Source organism: Solea solea, chromosome 16 (genome assembly GCF_958295425.1).
Source record: "Solea solea chromosome 16, fSolSol10.1, whole genome shotgun sequence".
NCBI lineage: Eukaryota > Metazoa > Chordata > Actinopteri > Pleuronectiformes > Soleidae > Solea > Solea solea.
In genome coordinates, this window is record NC_081149.1 from 16,504,174 (window position 1) to 16,525,042 (window position 20,869).

General features: G+C 43.7%; 1 protein-coding gene across 1 annotated transcript; it reads left to right on the forward strand.

Annotated features, from left to right (window-relative positions):
* The first annotated feature begins 225 nt into the window (after window positions 1–225).
* nptx2a (neuronal pentraxin 2a) lies at window positions 226–8,547 on the forward strand. The gene is made up of 5 exons (XM_058652563.1): window positions 226–955; window positions 3,009–3,255; window positions 4,461–4,705; window positions 6,947–7,126; window positions 7,723–8,547. The coding sequence occupies exons 1-5, from the start codon at window positions 506–508 to the stop codon at window positions 7,948–7,950; spliced, it is 1,350 nt and encodes a 449-aa protein (XP_058508546.1). The 5' UTR covers window positions 226–505; the 3' UTR covers window positions 7,951–8,547.
* Window positions 8,548–20,869: the final 12,322 nt, after the last annotated feature.

Consider the following 20,869-nt stretch of genomic DNA (forward strand, 5'->3'; position numbering starts at 1 on the left):
CGTTTAAACAGGTAATAAAAAAGTCAATGAGACGTTCCTATAGCGTGAGACCCGAGTCCCCTGGGAGCTGATGACGCGGTTTGAAGCTGAATAAGCGCAGATGATGAGCGGAAGCGTCGGTGCGCACCTCCCCACTGTAATCTGGCTGAGCAGCAGCGTCGCTGTCTTTTCAGCACCGCTCACTGACACACTAACCAAGCGGAGAGGAGAGGAGAGGAAAGGGGAGAGCCGAGCGAAACTCCGTTCCCTGCAAACCAAAGTGGATTTTTAAACGATAAAACAGCATCATACAACTTTTGCTTTTCTTCCAGGGAAGGAAATAAGAAACCCAGACTTTAAATCATCTGCTGAATGTAAGCGTTTAGGTTTATTTGTTTATTTCCAGAAGCGTATTTTTGTATAAACTTAGTTTGATCTTTTTACTTGAGAGAGCTTTATTCATCAGTGCTTTGGGGAGTCGTTTGTTTTTGATATATTACGCGGAGTTTGTGATCCTATAGTCGGGATGCTGACTTTAGTGGTTGGACTGCTGTATCTGGTCAGTGGACGCACAGCTCGGAGCCAGGATGCCACAGGTAGCCGCTTCGTTTGTAACGCCATTCCCCCGGGTGCAGAGCCAGGCTGCGGGTATATTTCTGCGGGAAACCGCGTCCAAAGCAACAGCCCCGTGGAGGACGAGTTGCGGAACACGATCATCCAGCTGCGGGAGACCATCCTGCAGCAGAAGGAGACCATCGTGAGCCAGCAGGGAACCATTAAGGAGCTCAACTCCAAGCTGACGCGCTGCGAGGTGACAGTTGAAGTGTCGCCCCTGGGAAAGTCCCGAGTGCAGGGCTCCAGACGGAAGGACTACGGTAAGAACACGATGGGCGACCTGCCCCGGGACCCCGGCGAGACCATAGACCAGCTCGGAAAGACCATGCAGAGTCTCAAGGGTCGTCTGGAGAACTTGGAGGTAAGATGGCACAAACGCGCAGCTCGTGCGTAAACGTGCCAGAAAACCACTTTCCCTTCATTTTCCACCCTAAGCAAAAAAAAAAATGATAACATTAACCAGCACAGCCTTTAAACAACGGCATAACATTTTCCATGCACTTCGGCATCAGCAATGTCTTTCAACCCCTTCCCCAGTAACACAACTCACTGTGGAGCAAACACACGTGAACACACTCAGCACTGCATTAGTCCTCTCACCGGGTCACGTGACAGATCAATAGTGATTATTATTGTTGATATAATTATTAATAAAATATGTGCTCGATCCCACAGAATAAGTCTTCAGTGTGAAACGAGCAACAAAGAAAATCTTGTAATCATGTATGTGGTGCAGTGCATCTTTGCATTATTTATGAGTACAGTGTGTGAGTGTGCGTGTGTTCCACATAATGTTTTAAATTCGCCATCATGTGACTAATTAGTCAAAGCAGCTGATGAAAGTCTTTCTGGCAGATTCCAATGAGCCCTTTCTTTAGATTCTGCTCCATGCATTATTTCTATTACAGACATTGGACTAATGCTGAGGTCACCTATAGTGAAGTCCTTTCAGAGGTTGATATAAGCCTTGGCTTTATCTCTTATGTCATTTTTCACCATATGCCCTGAAACCATAATCAGTTACAATACTTGTTATTTCAATTCAAGGTTATTTTATATACAGGCTCCACCGATGAACCTCCATCTTTCTCTCATGAATTGCAAGCTTTAATCCCTTTATTTTATGAAAGCGTGTAACCTGCAGTTGGGCAGGACACATGACTTATTATGCTGCATTTTAAATACATATGTATCGTGAGCTGCATCTGCTCCACATAATGATTATTGCGAGCCCAGTGCTGCTGCTGTGGCTCCCTGGAGCAGGACCTCTCTCACGAATCAAGGACATCTGCATATTGTCAACAGTTGCACTCAGGACCTTGCATTTGTATATCTTTGCCTTCAGTGGCAGATCACCAGGGATACCTGGTAACCTGGTAACCAAGAAAAGGAATTAGACCTCTTACACATGTGTCTGAATCTTAAAGTGGACCAGATACTATGCAGGGAAAAATCATCCACTTTAGAAATGAACATCTGATAGAATTAGTTTTCTCTCTGTGCCACCAACGGCATGTGCAGTTGTTGTCCCCCTTTCCAAAGAACATCTCTGATCTTGCCTGGTGTGAACTCTGTGTGATGTCACATGTGGTGCCTACCCATTAATACCCCAATTCAGCCATTGGTGTTTGGCAGGTCACCAATGAACGTCTGCTTCAGGGACACATTGGCTTCATGTGATTATGTCTGTCCAAAAAAAAAAAAATCAGGAAAATGAGAAAAGATCAGTCATGTGACGTGTCAAGGCCGCAACACACTCAAACACAGTGAGGACCCAGATGCACGAAGCGGAAGCAGAGTCCTCAGTTTATTTAAACAAAGTAAAGTCTTACTCTTGATCAGGTAATGATTCCAAAACAGGGTCAAATGAGAGTGAGCCAGGTACAAGGAGCAAGACGAAGCAGACATGGAAATCCAAAAGGGGAACGTGAGGTGCAGGACGAGGACAACACACAAGACGCACTGGCACAAGACAAAGGGAGGATTTAAAGGAGCAGGAACTGATTAACACCAGGTGCAGACGGTCAGGGAATCACCGAGACGAGACAAGACAGGAAGACAGAAAAACCCTTCACCAAAATAAAACCAGGAGTACACATAAACTACACTAACTGACACAGACTTAACACTTAACACGGGACATGACATGATGTTCTGCAAATCTAGGTCCTTATGAAGATTGAATGATAGTCTATCTACTGTATCTATCTATCTATACACACATATATATCCACCTACCTACCTACCTGCATACATACAATTACATATACTGAATTTCCTACCACCTACATACATACATACATGCCTACTAACTTACCCATCTACCTACCTAACTACCCATACACACACACACACACACACACCTACATTCTCTGTCGTGCTCACTTGCAATCTCTTCTTTCTCGGCTCCGCAGCAACAAAGTGTTCGTCTCCCCAGCACCAACGTGTCAGCTGCAGGTGTCTCTGCTCTGACTCCTCTGCCACCAGAGCTGCGGGAGCTGCTGCGGCAGCGTCTGGAGGCACTGGAGACCCAGCTCCTCCGCAAGGTGGCTGAGCTGGAGGAGGAGAAGAGCCAGCTCTACAATGAAACAGCGGCCCACCGCCAACGCACTGAGAGTACTCTCAATTCCCTCCTGGAGAGGATCACCGAGCTTGAGAAAAGTAAGCGATATAATGGGCGCTGTGAAATGTTGGTTGGATTTTAATGCCAGACTCTTTTTCTTTTCTTTTTTTTTTGTTGTCTTCCAGATTTAGCACTAATTAGTCAATCCCTGTGCAAAGATCTGGTGATGCAAGTAAAAACCTAACAGCATCGTTTTTTCTTAGAACCATTTTTAATCCATTTCCTGGTCTTTAAATAGGACTTGGAAAGCAACACTGACTGCTTAATTAGTTTAAGAAATATTAGAGTGATGTCCACACTCTAGGCTATCACTTTGAAGTTATGTCAAAATAACAGAATATATCTCCGCCCAAAGGAAATTTATTTTAGCAGATCATCTCTCCACTCATCACAGTGGACTTTTCCATGTCCACCGAGGCGTAGGTGAATCAGTCACTGGCTGTTTTTAGGGTGTAGAGCTTCCGTTTAAGAGACAGCACACTTAATATGTGTACAGCTGTCATTAAATAAATATTGCCTTTGTGTGATTTATCATGTTTATGTCAATATAAACACATTTTGTTTACTTTTTTTCTTCCTAGACCAATGGGGAAAAGTGGTTTGATTGTTTCTTCGCAGATAAAACCCTGGAGCCAACATGAGCCTGTGTTATAAACCTCACTGTGTTACAGCTGCACCGTATCCTGAGAGAAATGCTGGAATCCAGATGAAATGTGGTTCTACTACATTAAAATATGCAGCATGTGTCGTTTGTCTTGTTTAGTCTCTTTTTCTCTTTAAGCTTTTTCTTATTCTATGTCTATTAAAAACGAAACATCTTGGAATCTTTGATCAGAAGCCACCTCATTTTTAAAACTGTGATCCACTTAAACTGGCCCAGTACGAACAGGGTCAACTAAATTGCCCCAGTACGAAATCCCCGAGTGAACTTAAGCAGCAGTCCGATAATAACAGTAATTTATATGTGTTATTGTTGTGTGATGTATATTGTTTTTGTTCTCTGGCCGCTGACAGACCGCTTGATGAATGCAAACTAGTCAATCTTTCTCTTGAGCTATTTCCCCAATTATGTTGCAGTGGCAACTTAATCACTGGCTGTATTATGTGCATAGAAAACTTTTTGTTTCCCAGTCACCTCATTCATTAGAGCCAGCCAGGCTTACAGCACAGCAGGCAGTCGGGGGTATACTTCCCACATAAGGCTCTTACAATTCTCACCTTGTTCTCCTTGTCCCTCTCTCAGGTAATAACGCCTTCAAGTCACCGGAGGACTTCAAGGTGTCCCTCCCTCTTCGTACCAACTACCTGTACGGCCGCATCAAGAAAAGCCTTCCAGAAATGTACGCCTTCACCGTCTGCATGTGGCTCAAGTCCAGTGCGAGCCCTGGCATTGGAACCCCTTTCTCTTATGGCGTACCAGGCCAGGCCAACGAGATAGTGCTCATTGAATGGGGAAACAACCCTATTGAGCTACTGGTGAACGATAAGGTCAGTCCATGAAGGAAAAAGTGGCGCCTAGCGTGACTTCTTCACTATTTCTGATTTGATGTGTTGACACCAATGCGAAGACATGCAGATCTGCCTTGGATGCTAATAGGACTCAAAGAATGCATGATGAGAAACAGCATTTGTTACTTACACAGTAATGCTGCAACTGAGCGGAGATTCACTGCTGAGGATTCACTGACCGTCAGCTCTGAATATTTAATTTTGCCCCCTTATAAACATTTAATATCACTGACCCACATTCCGCGCACACCCAAGAAACAGAGAAATTCATTAAAGAACGTGTGCCGCCATGTGCGTGCTCATTTGAGCCTCTCCTCGATGCTCTCTGCAGGCGCTGTAATGAAGCTCCACAGTCGCATACTGCGCGCTTTTCACTCAGCAACGTGAATTTCAATTAACGCAAACAGAAAACAAAGTGGTGGAAGCGGCGATGAATATTTCACGGCATTTAGCCTAAATGGGAGGGGGAAAAAAAATTGTTATGACGTCCATGTAAGCTGAAAGACACAACTACAGATTTTCCTGATGGCACAGCTGCTTCTGCATCAGTGCCATGTTGGATTAGGACAGATTTGGGGGAAGAAACAAACCGTGGCTTCCTCTCTTCTTTTTTTTAACCCCAATGTTTTGTTTACGTTGGGGTGTTATTGGTACAGGCAGGCCTCCTCACAGCTTTTCCCCGTCACCATGCATTATACATGTGCCCCAGACAGACAGATGAGAGAAAGATGGCAGGAAGAGTGTATGAGAGAAAAAAGGAGGGAAAAGGAGGGCTACGCAGTGGAAAAGCCGCAGAGCTTTGGAGGTGATAGAGGGCTGGGGGAGAGCGAGCGAGCGGGCGAGGGGGGGAAGAGTGAAAGATCAGGCATCGCCAGGAGAAGGAATAAAACTGTGAAAGAATGCAGCAAATCAAGAAAGCAGCGAGTGAATATGAGCGGCATCGCATCCATGTGTTGGACTTGTTCACAGTAATAACAGGATCTACTGGGGCACATTGTTCATTGGGCTCACTTTGCTGCATGCTAAGAGGGAAGCTGCCTCAACAATATTAAAAAAGTGCAGCGTCGTCTGTATTTCGTATTTGTGGGCGGTTATGCAGGCAGAGATTATCTGTTGCTGTAAAACAACATCTTAACCAGGATCCTGTGTCACATTTTTAACGTCATAACGTGCTTATGGTATGTCCAGTTTCTGTTCAAATGTGGCTGTCGGGAGTCTAATATTCCCTGGATTCCACTGGTCTTCTTCTGGCAAGAGTGCACATATTAATCTGAGGCTTCAAGCTTCATAAATCCTAAATCTGTTGTTTTTTTAAGGAAAGAAAATGATTTATCACTTGTATCACCCTTCACCTCTTCACTTATAAAATACACTTGCGATTTGAAACATAAATGACTTTTTCCCACTGCAAAAACAAACGTAAAGAAGTAGCTATTAACATCCAGATGTTGCAGATGTTGGCACAGAGAGTGACAATACACGTGTGCTTATTCCTCCAGCATCGTCAAAATGTCTTGACCCCAAAATTGTACACGTCTATGCGCTCTGATCATTTGTCGTGATTTAAAGGAATAAGTCACATTTTGCCGCGTGGGTGATGTTTTAATGAAAAGCTCAGTAACGTGGCCGTCATATATTACGTGCTGCTGAATATCTGGCAAAGTCTCATTTTCATTTCGCGTTTGTAAATCTTTAAAGAGCCAGCGAGGCTGACACTACTCCGACTCAGACAGACTTTGTAATAACACTGCTGCAGCAATGCCACCTGGCAGCCCTAACCAGGTGAATTGCTTTTATGATTGCAAACACCTTAGTTAGTTAGTTAATGTACATCTGAGTGTGAAGCAGTATTTGAAGGCTCATTATGAAAAACACTAATGAGTTGTATACTCATAATTGGCGCTGTATCCTCAGAGGACAATGATCTCACTGTTTTGTAGAAAAAAAAACAAAAAAAAAACATTTGTTCCGCTTTGATCTGATGAACAAAGCAGGACACAATTTTGCTATTAGCAACCCAACAGCTTTGAAGGATGTTTTACCCCTTGATGTCACCTGGGTAATCTAAATTTCATGTGCCACACGAGTCGGGCCCTCTGGGAATTGCAGCGGGCCGACTATTTGAAGCCACTAACCTTTCTAATTGCCATTCCTTGAACGTTGGCCCCTCCCTCTCTGCCCCTATGTCACTCACCCTTTTTGCCCTTACCATCTAAACAGGTGGCGCAGCTCCCGCTGGCAGTGAGTGACGGCCGCTGGCATCACATCTGCATCACCTGGACAACCAGAGATGGCTTCTGGGAGGCGTACCAGGACGGGGAGCGTCTGGGCACCGGTGACAACCTGGCCCCCTGGCACCCAATTAAACCTGGAGGGGTAATCATCCTTGGCCAGGAGCAGGTGGGAGCAGTAAAGAAGCTTGGGTGTTAGAGAACAGGTTTTTGTGTGTGTGTGTGTGTGTGTGAGTGTCAGTACGACCTGTGTATTCTCTCCCCTGAGCCCCGAGCCAGAGGCACAGAGCAGAAAACACAGGAGAGCGGGCAGAGAGACTCTTCTCACGCCATCGCGGCCTTTTCACTCTTACCTCATTCATACTTCTGCAGAACTGTACCTTTATTCCCTTGGGAATTGCAGAAGCAGGGTTATTCTGACGCTTAGTTTCATGGCAGTTCCATGTGTGCTTTAAGAAATGTGCGGTGACGTCAGCGCCAGCTCCACAGGGAGCAAGTTTCTCGTACTTGAATTCGCTCGGAGCCCAAGGTGCTCTGTGCTGCTTTGAGTTTCAGTCACACACAAGGTGAGATTTCTTCAAATTGCACAATGGCGGCGGTTGCGCAACACTTTGATGCGTTAAAGTCGCAGTACACTGACACGTATCCAGCGTCGTTTGGCCGACTGATGAAAATCAAATAGAATTGATTCATTTTTCATTCACTTCTGTTTACATTTTTTCCCCCTTCAGAAGTAAACTTTCATCTTCTGCTCTCTTCTTAAAGGACATAGTCGGTGGCCGCTTCGACGCCACGCAGGCCTTCGTGGGGGAGATGAGCCAGTTCAACATGTGGGACCGTGTCCTGAGGCCTGTGGACATCGTGGGTCTAGCCAACTGCTCGGCTTACATGCCTGGCAATGTGGTCCCTTGGATTGACGCTAACGTGGAAGTGTTTGGCGGTGCAAGTAAAGCAGCCCTGGAGATTTGTGAAGATCGTGCTTTTGATTCCTAAAGGATCTTACATAAGGAATCCAGTATGGTCACTGGGATTCAGAAGCAAAGTATTCTGACTGTTGAGTTGCTTCTGTCAAATCCCAGAGGAAGGCGGTATCTGCAATCATCTTTACATATTTATATGTTTGCCTGTGTAGTTTATTGGGCTCACATCTCGATGTGTCTATCCAAATTAAATCCTAAAGACATTACATGAACGGTGACGACGTGACATGCTGTCCTTCTGTGTTCCCTCCTCAGTCGATCGGCTCTCTTTCAACTCCTCTCTGAAAACTGCTCTTTTTCGTTGCAATCCACACACACACACACACACGCTGACAATGCTGCACTGTATCTGTGGTGCATGTGCGCTCAAACAGACTTTGATGCACTACGGCGCGCGGCGCTCGTGAGGTACAGGGCACAGTACATGCTGTGAGCTTCCTCACTGTATGAGGAGCAGCGAGACATCAAACCCGCACGTGGAGCGAAATGAGATGGATGCTCACGAGTTCAAACAGACCAGCAGGCGCATCCCTTGCACTGCTGGTTGTTTTGAGGCATCCCAACAGACAAGATTGTCTAACATGAGTGTGTGTGTGTGTGTGTGTGTGTGTGTGTGTGTGTGTGTGTGTGTGTGTGTGTGTGTGTGCATGAGGCTAACTGGTGAATGGAAAAGTCCAGTTCAGGAATGACGGCACATGCTTTCTCTTAACACACAGGGGGCTGGGGGTGGGGGAGGGGGGCGGTTATCAAAACAAATCAATGCAGCGTGATGTGACATTACGCAAGAGTGTGTGTGTGTGTGTGTGTTCATGTTCATATGGCTTGTCGTGCGTGTGAAAGGACCAGAGATTATAAGGGAGGGAGGACATTTTCAATCTTGTAAATCTATGCCTAATACCCCCCCCCCCCGAGCAGCTGCCATATCCCAGCTTTATAGATGGGGTGGCTCTGTTCAGGTTAATAGCAGTATCGGACAGCTGCCCAGCACTGAGCTGTGGATGCCAGCCGAGTGCCCAGTGAGAGCAGGGACTGCGCGTGAACCTTCAAGGACATTCCTTAATTCCTTATCTGGGGTTGTAATTATCTGCGTTAATGAACGAGCTTAGCGGTGAGCGGCCCCCAGATCCACCGCTGCTTCCGTTGATAGCGTTTGTCATAATCAGTGGAATTTAGAGGAGAGTCAAAAACGAGAGCTGCACTCTGTAGACATTGTGAATGTCGCCGTCAAATGCACTTTGATGCCGGTTGCCTCTCACTAAAAGAGTTTATCTTGATTCATGGATATGATATATTTTTTTGAAAGAAATGGGAAATCAAGTAATTGAGGAACCACTTAGTAAATAAAAAGTGACGGCTTTGCAGGCTTAAGTTTCTGTCAGTGCTTGATGTAACGGTAGATATTTTTTATATACTGTGCAGAACACTGAAAACAAAGCTTTTTGACATAAAAGTGGAAAAAAAAAAAAAAGACAAAAGAGCTTCTTCTCTGTCCTGCTTGTGAACTCCTTCCTCCTTAATGGTATAAGAGCCATTTAAAAACATTTGAATTAGGAATGACGGGTGCTGGACAGTATAGAATGTTTTACTCAAAGCACTTGAATATGTCAACATGTTGTAATTGTTGCTCTTTTGAGAGTCTGTTCAAAATGTTTTCATGTAAAATCCGCAAAAAGGTTTTGTACCTGTAGCAAGTGTATTTTTCCTCATTTTATTCCCATTAGCGACACATTATGTAAAAAATGCAGAAGTACTTAAAAAAAAAAAGAAAGAAAGAAGAAGCTTTGTTTAAATGATGAATGGCCTTTTGTGAGAACCATATGTGCTTTTGCTTGTGCACAGTTTGTATCTTTTGAGAGGCGAAAGAAAAGGAAAAAAAAAACCTCTTCATACTGGAGCGCTCGTTTATATGTCGCACCTTTCTGCCATGTGAAAGTCCTTCTCTCGCCCAGACACAGAGTCAAAGGTGTGGCAATTAACGCGGCCACTCGGTAAATGCGCCGCTGTGGTGATGTGAGTGTAACCCTGCCGAGGTCATGCAGCGCTCGTCACTTCAAACTTAAAAGCTGTGATAGAGATTAAAGCTTTGCTATTTTAAATGCAACACTCACACACCTTTTTTTTTTTTTTTGTGATTGTATATCATATTTGTATGAGCAGCCATAATACACACCGAAGGATGTGTCCTCTCGCCGGGGCACTGTAATGCTGTCGACAGTGGAGAAATCCTCCGGACTGGCAGACGTCCAGGTGGAAATGAAAAGGAGAGAAAAAAATAAAAAATAAAAAATAAATCGGCCCATGTGGATTATGGGAGCTGCTACAATGTAGGACACTGTGAGCTTTCTCCATTCTCCTCCACACTGTGTGACGGGGGAGGGGGGGGGGGGCGTCCAACAGACTACTAACAATGTCACAAGTAACAATGTGCAAAATGTGATGATGATTTCATTTCATTTCTCAATTTGACATTGTATCACGACCATAACCATGTGCATCTGTTTCTCCAATACAAAGCTATTAAAGGAAATATTTAATAGTTTAAGAACACTTTGAAGAATCTTCTCAGAAGTTTTTTTTGGTTTTTCCGCTTCGATGAAAGAACGACTCGTCCAACAGTACAGTTATTTAAGCCCATTTTTTTGGGAGAGGAGAAATGATGGGCAGCGACAGATGTTTGTGCCGGAGCTGATGATAAATTGATTACTGCTATTACGTCATCCCCTCTGCTTTAATTGTGACCGTTCTCCCTCAGGTTGGTTGGAAGACAAATTACCTTTCAGAGGGTGTCACATGGCACTAATGAAATCTAACCGAGACGGGGAACGGAAGTGAAAACATGTTGCAATGTTACAGTTGTCATCTGTCTCTGTGACAGTGGTATGATTCAACAGGGGGGGGTGAACGCTGCATCGCTGCACGTGTGCGTGTGACAGAAAGCAGCACTTTGTGGGGTTCTGGCTCCGAGGAGATATGTTCCAGTTATTGTTTTGCTCCCACCGTGGCAAAGTTTGAGAGGGAGATTTCCCATGAGCAAGTGCTACAGCTACCAATGTAATGATAGCATCACTAAAACGAAAATTACCTATTCAGTGGTGTTGCCAGCTTTCCCTTATGATATATCTTTCCACACGACTGGATACAGTGACATTGACGTATTGTTTTTTATAAAGCTTTCCTTCATATCCACACACTGCTCTCTGGATCATCTGACTCTCTCTCTCTCTCTCTGCATCGCCCAGTATTAAAAGTCTGTGAAAATCACATAATTAAAATCTAATTACACTGACTGTATTCGATTGTCTCTGGATACACGTACGGCTCTGCAAGGGGGAGGCAGAAGTAATGTACCATTCTGCTCCTAGCACCCTCTCTTTTCGCACACCGGGTCCCTATGGAGCCCTCAAGAACGAGCGCTGTATAAAGATTGTGAGGAAAACAAGTTTCAGTATTGAGTCTGGAGAAGTCCTTTGGCGTAGTGATTAAAGCTTGATGGAGGAGAAGCCTGTGCAGAAGGCAGTGCTCTCTGAGGCAACCGAAAAACTGCAGTTTTTTTGGATGTCACAGACTATAAGAGAGACCCGCAAACCCCCTTCAGCCTGTATATCGCTGCCTTTATGAAATTATGCATCAAAAAGCGTTCTACTCTGTTCCCATCGTTGGCTCTGTCTGGCAGCCATTTCCAAATTAGCCACAGAAGTGTACTCACTTTTCAGCCTCGGTTTGTGCAAAGACGATACGTTGCCTCCACTGGATCAAACATAATCAGGTTACTAATATTCACTTATTGTGGGAGGGGAAATGACCACTGTGACTCAGACGATATCGGCTTCGCTTTCTCTTTTTTTTTCTTTTTTTTTATGTTCAGCGGGCCGAGCAATGAAACGTTTGTGGAAACGAAAATAAAAAACGGTAAAGGCTGAAGATGAAGAAATAAATGAATCCGCACAGGGGGAGGAAACAGCTTCTTTATGACAGTTTGTAATTCCATCCCTCTGAAGATCAAGGAGGCAGTGAATTCTAAATGAATATATTCAATCAAACCACATTCTGTTTTTTTTTTTCTTAAGAAGAGCAGGGATGTTTAAATCTGTCACTCCTTAATGCTTCATGTCGGCATATAAAGTGTTTAACCTGAGCAGAGTATGCTCTAAATGGCTTTGTCTGATCCCACATCTTGTTGTCTATTTCCACGGGGGGGTGTGAAGTATTCCTGCAGGGACCATTTACATTCGTTCAGGATTTCTGCAAAAGAAACTTTAATCATAAATCTGAAAGACAGGCAGAGATTTATAATTTTCTGCCTGCAAAGATGAGAGCTTAAATCTCTCTCACCTCCTTAAATCATGAACCTGTGTGGACTGCAAATTTAAGCCATCAACCGTGTGCTTCTCTGGCTACAAATCTCTCACTGTGCTTCAGCCACGGTGCTCCGTTATTTGCCCCCAAACATCTGTGTTCCCCGGTGGACAAAATAAAACAGGTCGACTCTGAAATGATACTGTCTGTCTACCCGTTTCTTCACTTGATACGGATGATACCTCACCATGCTGGTGTTACTGGGGGATTATGTGGCATATGTCATAATATATAGTGCAATAATCTCCACTACCACTTGTTACAGTGACAAAGAGTGACTGGAAATATTCATAAGCAACACCGTGGTGTGGTAGATAAAAGTGCCTCACAGCAACAAGATCATATAGGTTCAAGTCTCAGCTCGACTGCTGTTTTCTCCTCTAACTAGAATTTAGGTGTGAATGTCCAGTGCGCGCCCTTCCTCGCACCCACTGTCAGCTGTCGGTTTCAGCACCTCTGCTGATCCCGGATGGGAAGTCGCGAGATATGTTGGTAATAGGCTGATTTTGTTACCTTGGCACGGGTGTTTTTTATTTCCTTCCATTGCCTTTGTTTTTCTACTGAGCCACGATAAGTGGCTGCCGGCTGCCACCTTTTATTAACAGTATATGCGCGAGCGTGTTATTCTCTAAAGCTCTGAAAGAAAGCCTGTTTTCTGAAATGACGCACGACAACACAGTCAAGGTACAAGAGCAGACACTGAAGTCAAAACATTTCACATGGGTTTTAAAGGTCCATAAAAACGTAAAAAAATAGTTATAAGGATTTTATTTTATGTCTCCAAGATGCTATCTGGGCGAAGCAGGTTCAAAAATGAGATAAAATCACATTAAAATCACAATAAAATCAGTTCTTGACTGGAGATTAGACACAGTAAGTCATCACTTCATTATCTGATGTTGACCGGTTGGGACAGACTTCCATAGTCGCCCCGGTGATATGAGACTCTTTGAGATCCCGTTATCTCTGTGGAATATAATCAGATGTCGGTGGCTCGCCTTGCCCCACTGGGGCTGTGGATAAGTGTATTATCTGCATCATTCCACTACTGCTAACAAAGTCGCTTCCTACCTAGAAGATGAACCCGCCCCCTCCCTTCAACCCACCCACAGAGCATACACACCGCTGCCAGTGTGATTAAGCCGTGCTCTCTACTGACATTAGCAGATCATGTGGTTTTCATCAGGAAAAGGGATCTTGGGGACATAAATCCATTTTTGTACGTGTGTGTGTGTGTGTGCGTGTGTGTGTGAGAGGATATAAATCCACAGAGGCCCTATTTATAGATCCCACGTGGCTGCTTACTATGAATATGAATTTCCTGTTCCCACTGTCTGGAAATAAGCCCATCCTGCGTTGGATTGAGCTACAGAGTCCGTGTTTATTTATTTATTTATTTTCTTGGTTAAGAGGCTACAGGTTGATGGCGGCAGATGGCTGAACATGGCTGAGTTCATGTTCAGAGAGTGGGTTAAAAGAAAACAATTCTTTGACCCTTTGACACTGAGGGAGAGGATGTGTGTGTGTGTGTGCCCGAGAGGCAGCCGAGATTGACTTTGCTGCCGAGATCAGGATCGTCATGCTATGCATGTATTCTAGGATGGATCTGGATGCTACAAGGCCCGAGAGGGTGCTGGGCGTCTCCTGTGTGTGCATGTACCGACATTTATATCTCTGAGGTCCATTTTTGACCTTATGAGGACATTTTGTCTGGGGCTTTTTCGGGGGTTAAGACCTTGTTTTAGGGTTAAGGTTATCAGGTTTAGGGTAAGGGTTGGGGAATGCATTGTCTATGATGTGTCCCCAATAATTTATATATATGTATATAACAAGTGTGTGTGTGTGTGTGTGTGTGTGCCTGCTCTGTAAGTTATTTGTCCATGAGCCTCTGAATGAAGGAAGAGTTACATAATCTAATGTGTTAGCCTTGTATGAATGGCACATGAGACTGTTGCATAATCAAGATCGTATTATGAAAGCCAACAAGAAGGATATGAAGTTACGATAAGTTACGGATAGACTTTCAGGTTGTTCACAGTACACTACTACACATTAAGTACAAGCAAGACACGGAAGACACCATTTTAACTTACCGATAACATTTCCAGCTCTGGATGAAATCCAGCTGCATATGAATATAAACTTCAGAAGTTTGTTGTTATGACCCCAGGGGTCATAAAAAGTACTTTCTGTGTCTTGTGTCTGTCTCTCCCATGCTTGTGAGTGTGTGTGTGTGTGTGTGTGTGATGGGCTGCCGTTGTACATGGTGGATGGATGTGTTGAGGTGACTCCCGGGAGCTGATCGGTCCTGCGCCTATGGAAGCCAGATTATCCCAGCTACAGAGAACTCCCCTTGAACCGTTCACCGACAGACTGCCAGCGGACATCGTGTTTAAACTTTAAAAGAGTTTGTTTTGTGTGCTGCTGGTGGGAAAAAGGGAGTCTCTTTTTTTTCTTTCTTCGAGTTTTCCCCTAGGCCTGGATGTAATATTTATGCTGAAACTCATTATGGCTGTTGTTTTCTTGCTCTGATGCAGCTTCGTGAAGACATTTGCGCGCTCACTGTCTTTCCAAGAAAAAAGTAAGCTACGAACATTTCCGACTATCTCTTGGCGGGGGGTATTGTAACACCCTGGAATTGTACCTGCTGAAATCCAACACATTGTTCCAAATGTGCATTTGTACACTTTTATTTTGGGATCCGTTTAACAAAGACGTCGTAACAGGTTAAGCTGCGCGCGTTGGGGGGTGACTGTGGGCAGATTTTGCAACCATGAGACATGGCTTCGTGCTATGCCAGGCAAAGTGGCTGCTGGCTGTAGCTTCAAATGCGACGTTTAATTTAGCTTCTCTTATCACACGTGTACAAAAATAAAACTTGATATACAACTGCATTATTGCCACTGACTTCCACGGATCAAATCAGTGCCTGCCTGGGAAGCATTTCAGAGTCCGTGTAAATATGTGTCCACCTAAACCTGAGTTATACATGAATGTATAATGAGCTTAAGAGAAATGCACAGGCACGCTTTGTTAACAGCCCGCGACTCTGTGTACACAAAGATGCTCTTTACTCTCTCGCTGAACTACGACTTTGTTAGATGCTGCTTCATCATTTCAGCTCAACTTTGGCAGTACTCACTGGTTGCTCTCGTCTCTATCTGACAGTTGTCCTCGGGGACCGTGAGACCAGCTGGGTGTGCTGCTCATATAAATATATTGTCCGTGCCCTATATGCCGCAAGTAGAAAAAAAAAGAAAACACATGAAATGGCAGGCTGAGACACAAACAGTACAAAGGCTCTCGCTGATTTGATTCAAATGCTGTCGATTCAAAGGGATTAGGAAGGTGTAATTAACGCCGAAGCAAACCTGGAGTATTTAGGTGAGATGCTGTGATGACAGTAATAGAGCATATTTGTGCGTCAAGGTCCATGTTCCATAAATGCAGAGCTTAGAAGCTCATTCAGACACTATCTGTGGACCGATATATATCAGTCAGTGCCAATGCTTTCACAACTTTGAGATGTTGGGTGTGTGATCTAAAAATGCCTGGATTCCACAAGGAGCGCTGCGTAAACACAGTGATTATGAGATCAATGTTTATGTTAATGAGGCAGGAGCTGTTTGGGACTTCAAGTGGCAATATGCACCCCGACTATGGCTGGAGGCTGCTGCGTACAGCCTTCAACTCGGTCTCCTTTGAGGAAAGAGGTTGAGATCTGTGGCACTGTCAACATTTTACTCATTAGCCCAAGAGTTCAAGAGAAGGTGATTTGTTTGCCCTGAATAAAAGGGGGATGTGCCATATTTATAACTACAGGGCCTGTTTGTTGTTACCTTCTTTGATTTCCATCACTACTCAGTGCCTTTCTTCCATCGCAAATAGAAAACTAAAGACATGCTGTATAGTAGGCCTTGGGTTTGATCCGAAATTCCAGAATCATAACCAATAAATAAATCATACAACTGCTCCACTAAGCACAGGCTGCACACACTGCAGTGATCACGTGAGTTATATGGACTTGTTTTAAGATTACAGAAGCTAGTTAATACGGATTAGCAGAGATGGGAGTAAGTCAAATATGCAAGTTTTAACCTTAAGCCTGAGGTCTCAAGTAAGTTCCGTAGTCTTTCTTTCAAGAATCCCGTCCCTGCTTCAAATCAAGCAAGTTAGTCATCGATGAAGACGATTTCCCAGATATTCCACGCTGAAGAAAATAGCCAGTTTATACTGTAACAGAAACACTGTGTTACTGTATTACTTATGTAAATATCCCATATTAGTATTGGTGTTGTTACTGTATCAGACATGACAAAGTGGTATTAACCCATCCCTAATAAGTCTATACAATACATCCCAGTTTTGACCAGAACTCAGTCTTACAAAGGCAAACACATGGATAAACAAAACGCGGGTTGGTGTTGATCCAGGGATCCTGGCTGCTCTGTTTACTGACTGGGAGTGTTTATATACATGGCCCGACATGGCAGACCCAATGAGATGTGGTGCCCGACATCAACTCTGTTATTACATTTTCACACACTGCTGACCGCAATATCATCGAGAGCAAACACTCACCGCTGTGTACCCTCGGGTTCCCAGACTTGTGTGTGTGTTTGCATGACGCTGCATAGTGAGATACGGTGATCTGGTTAGAACTCTGGTGAAATTATTTTCCACTTCTAACGCCAGCGGTAGTCTTTTGATTTATTTTTTCTTCCAAGCGTGAAGTCAACCCAGGTCAGCCTCCTGGTCCCCAGGAAGATAAGTTATTCAAAGAAAATCTCGCTCACCTTGAGGAGAGTTCTTATTAGACACGAGTGGAAAGTAAACGGCAAAAAAGTATATGTTGGAGTTACAATCATCCTCATACTCATGGCAGTGTTCAAAATCTCACAATATCAAATACTCAAGATCGAAAACAACAACGTGACAACAATAGCGACAATGCAGACTCATGACATGAATGACGCACACCCACACACACACATATATGGCCAGTTACGCATTACAGAAATGTCACTATAATTCAAACAATAATAAACTACATTATCAATTACACAAGTTAGAATTTAAAATTAAATTAGACTGACCGCTCACTTGTTGAAGAGTGCACAAACCAGTGCACCGCTTGCTTCAAATCAACCAATGAGAAGCACTCTGGGTCCCTGAACTTCTGGCCCCACTGCTGAAACTGAAGCGTGCGCTGTACACGCGCATGCACGCGCAGCAGTTCAGCAATACACAACACTGGGAGGATATCTCGGCCGGGCCCCACCGACCGGAAACAGAGGATGCGCAGCATCCGGCACAACCTATTCACATACAACTACACGATGTGTCTACAGTAGAAATTGCGCCCTCTGGTGGGACACGGCCCCACCGGCTCTTAATGCAAAGACGCCGCTGGTGAGGAATAATAAAATGCTTGTTTTTATCTGTCTGTAGGCCTCTGGCTCACTGTTTTTGTTATTATTTAAATCTTTGTAATGAAGTAAATTATTTTCTTAATCAATTCTTTGAAGCAAAAAATAAATCCAAATTTGTCAATCACAAGTGAAAAAAGGTTGACCATTTTAAGATCATTTCAGTAAGATGTGAAGTTTTTGCTTTCCAAAGAAACTGCGGTCCTTTCAGCCTCCTCCAGGCACCGTCACATCGCCTCTTCAACTTTTTTTTAACTTGAGACTGACATTTCTGAGGTTTCTGGGATTAACACAGCGCCGCTCCACAAAAGCTGCAGAAACTTTCTGTATCCATCACGATGAGTCTGTCAAAGCTCAGTGTCTGGTGCCGACTCATGATTTGTACCACGAACACTGCGACACTGAAGAAAGTTGCTGCATATGTAATGGATAATGATTCACTCAAGGTCTCAAATACGTGCTGACTTTCTTCACTATGTGCCCTGCACCCGTGGCAGTCGCTTTATTGAAGCAGCGCAGCTTCACAACAACAAGACCCACTTGTACTTCTTTAACTTCCTGCTAAAACCGTTGCTTCTAATCCAATGCTGTAGAAGAATTAGCTGCTAAGCTTTAGGCCATTGGCTTCCTATTGGAGCTACTGTAGATTTATGGTCTTTTTTTTGGTGAAAGTAATGAGCACCACGAGCGCTGAACCTCAGTCTCTTACACTGTGGGTCATTGTGTTGTGTTCTCTAAGGAAGTTTGCATCTTTATCCTGTTCGGATTTATTGTATGGCCCTTGAGTCTGAAAATAAAGCTTATCTATCTATCTATCTATCTATCTATCTATCTATCTATCTATTCCATCCTCACATGAAGGACATGAATAAAAATAAACAAAAACAGAATATACAAAGGTCTAGCATAAGTTCAGTCTGGAATTCTTCGTCTAGAACCTTTCATACACAGAATGGAAGACAAAGAGCTTCACACAAAAAAGAAGTCAATCTTGTTGCTGAGTTTTCAACGATGTCTCTTTCTTAAAGCTCCGTATTGTGTCCAAGCACCAAAGACCGTGCTTAACCCTATATCAGCAAAGCCGGAATTCATTCTGTTATTCATTCACTTGTCTGTCGACATTTAAGAATATATTTCCTCATTCACACATCTACAACTGATGAGACGTGATTGTTTGTAAAAGTGCAAAAACAAAAAGAAAACCATGTTCCACCTTCAAGGGCATAAAGCAAACTCTTAAGCCCGTCTCTATTGTCTACCCACTGACTGAGCAAAGCACTGCCAGGAAGAGGCGAGAAAAATAAAATGACATCTCTGAAAAGGAGGCGGCCTTGCCAGCGAAAGCATAGACGGACTGTGTTCTGAATGCCCCGCTGTACTTAGCCATTCCATCACAATGGAAATGCAGCTGTCCTTGAGAGGACAAGCACAACGCGCACGATGAATGAGAGGTCACTAATAGCTTGGACGTGACTGGCGGAGAGTACAGTATTTGCCCAGCTTGAACAGATGTGCGGATGAAATGTTTTTTGTGCTTGAATTCTCAGGTATGTGAATGGCACTACGAACAGACGGTAGTATTTTAAATAACCTCTGCTACTCGATATATAGTAATACACAGGGTTGGTTTTTTTTTATTATTTATTTATTTTGACCTTCAGTGCTTATCTCTGCTCAGTTCAGCCTGGTTTCCCAGAAAAAGTTGTTGTTTTTTTTTTTTACTTTTCTGCAAACCAAGGGACATGGTAGCCTCTGTGCATTCTGGACAGGAAAAAAAGTTGGAATGTTATATTTCGGGCAACAGTTGGTTGGTGGTTAGCAGTCTTGCCTTTGCAGGAAGAAGACCTGGGGTTCAAGACCTGGTTGGAACAAGGGCTTTTTCCGCATGGATGTTCTCCCCGTGTGTGTGTGTGTGTGTGGGGGGGTTCTCTGGTTTCCTCCCATGCAGATTTGGGGATTAGGCAAATTGGACACTCTAAATTGATCATGCACGGATGTTTCTCTCTATGTGGCCCTGTGTTTATCACGTGGAGGATAAAGCGGTAGAAGATAAGTGAGTGAGTGTTTCACACAGTTAAAGCCAACATTTGAACATTCTGCCCTGGGGGGCATCAGTGGTGGCGGTGGTGTGATGTTATCGGGGACATCCTGGCGTGTTTTGATGTTGCAACACAATGTGTTTTAACGCTGAGATTTGAATGATTCCATGATGATCTTTCCCGGGACATATAACCAGGTGCATTGTTTGCCTCAACCTGTACCACAGATTACTCAGGAAATGCTAGCATCACACTCATCCTGTCATTTCAGCACCACACGTGGATAACCACCATCACATTGATATACATATATATATATGTATATGTAATTTTGCATAATATTCCTTAATTATTGATTAATGCCTGCAGAGTCAAAGCTCAGTGGGAGGTTGTCATGACGGCCATGATGCAGGCGATGACTGCAAGACAAGAAAAGAGTAGAAAAGTCTCTCTAATTGCGCTGTTTGTGTCACCTTACAGCATTTTGAGAGCTTAAAGCAGGGGTATGTGTTCACAGCCTCGGGGCACAATCTCATTTTACATTCCTCTCGTCCTTCTGTAGCTCTCCGTGGCTGTGGGGCGAGATCCAAAGTTTTTACATCAAATGACATTTACAAAGCAGAGTCAATGTATTTGCTCTCCCTGTTGATACTCGCCGTATTTGCCCTTGCCTTTGTTTGATTTGTCAACAAAAGACAAATCCAAAATCCAAGTCCAAAAACTAAAAAGAAAGAAAGAAAGATAAGAAAAAAAGGCCTTTTTAGCTGATGTATAATTGTACTTTAAACATCATAAATGACTTGAATACCACTGTGACAAGCTGAAAGTTGAAACACCAAGAAAAAGCACCAAAGCTTGTGGGGATTTACATTAAACATGTTGATTTTGTCTCTCATGGAGACAAATGCCTCGTGGAAAAATAAACTGACAATGAGGGACATCTAGTGGTGAATTATAAAACTGCCCTCTGATGTACTTGAAAGACATTTCATGTAACTTTGTTTATATAATGTCAGATATCCAGAAATTGTTGAGTCCTGGGTAAAAAATAAATAAATAAAAACCTGAATTCAAAACATTTCATAGCTGATTCTGAGTTTCTGGAGTT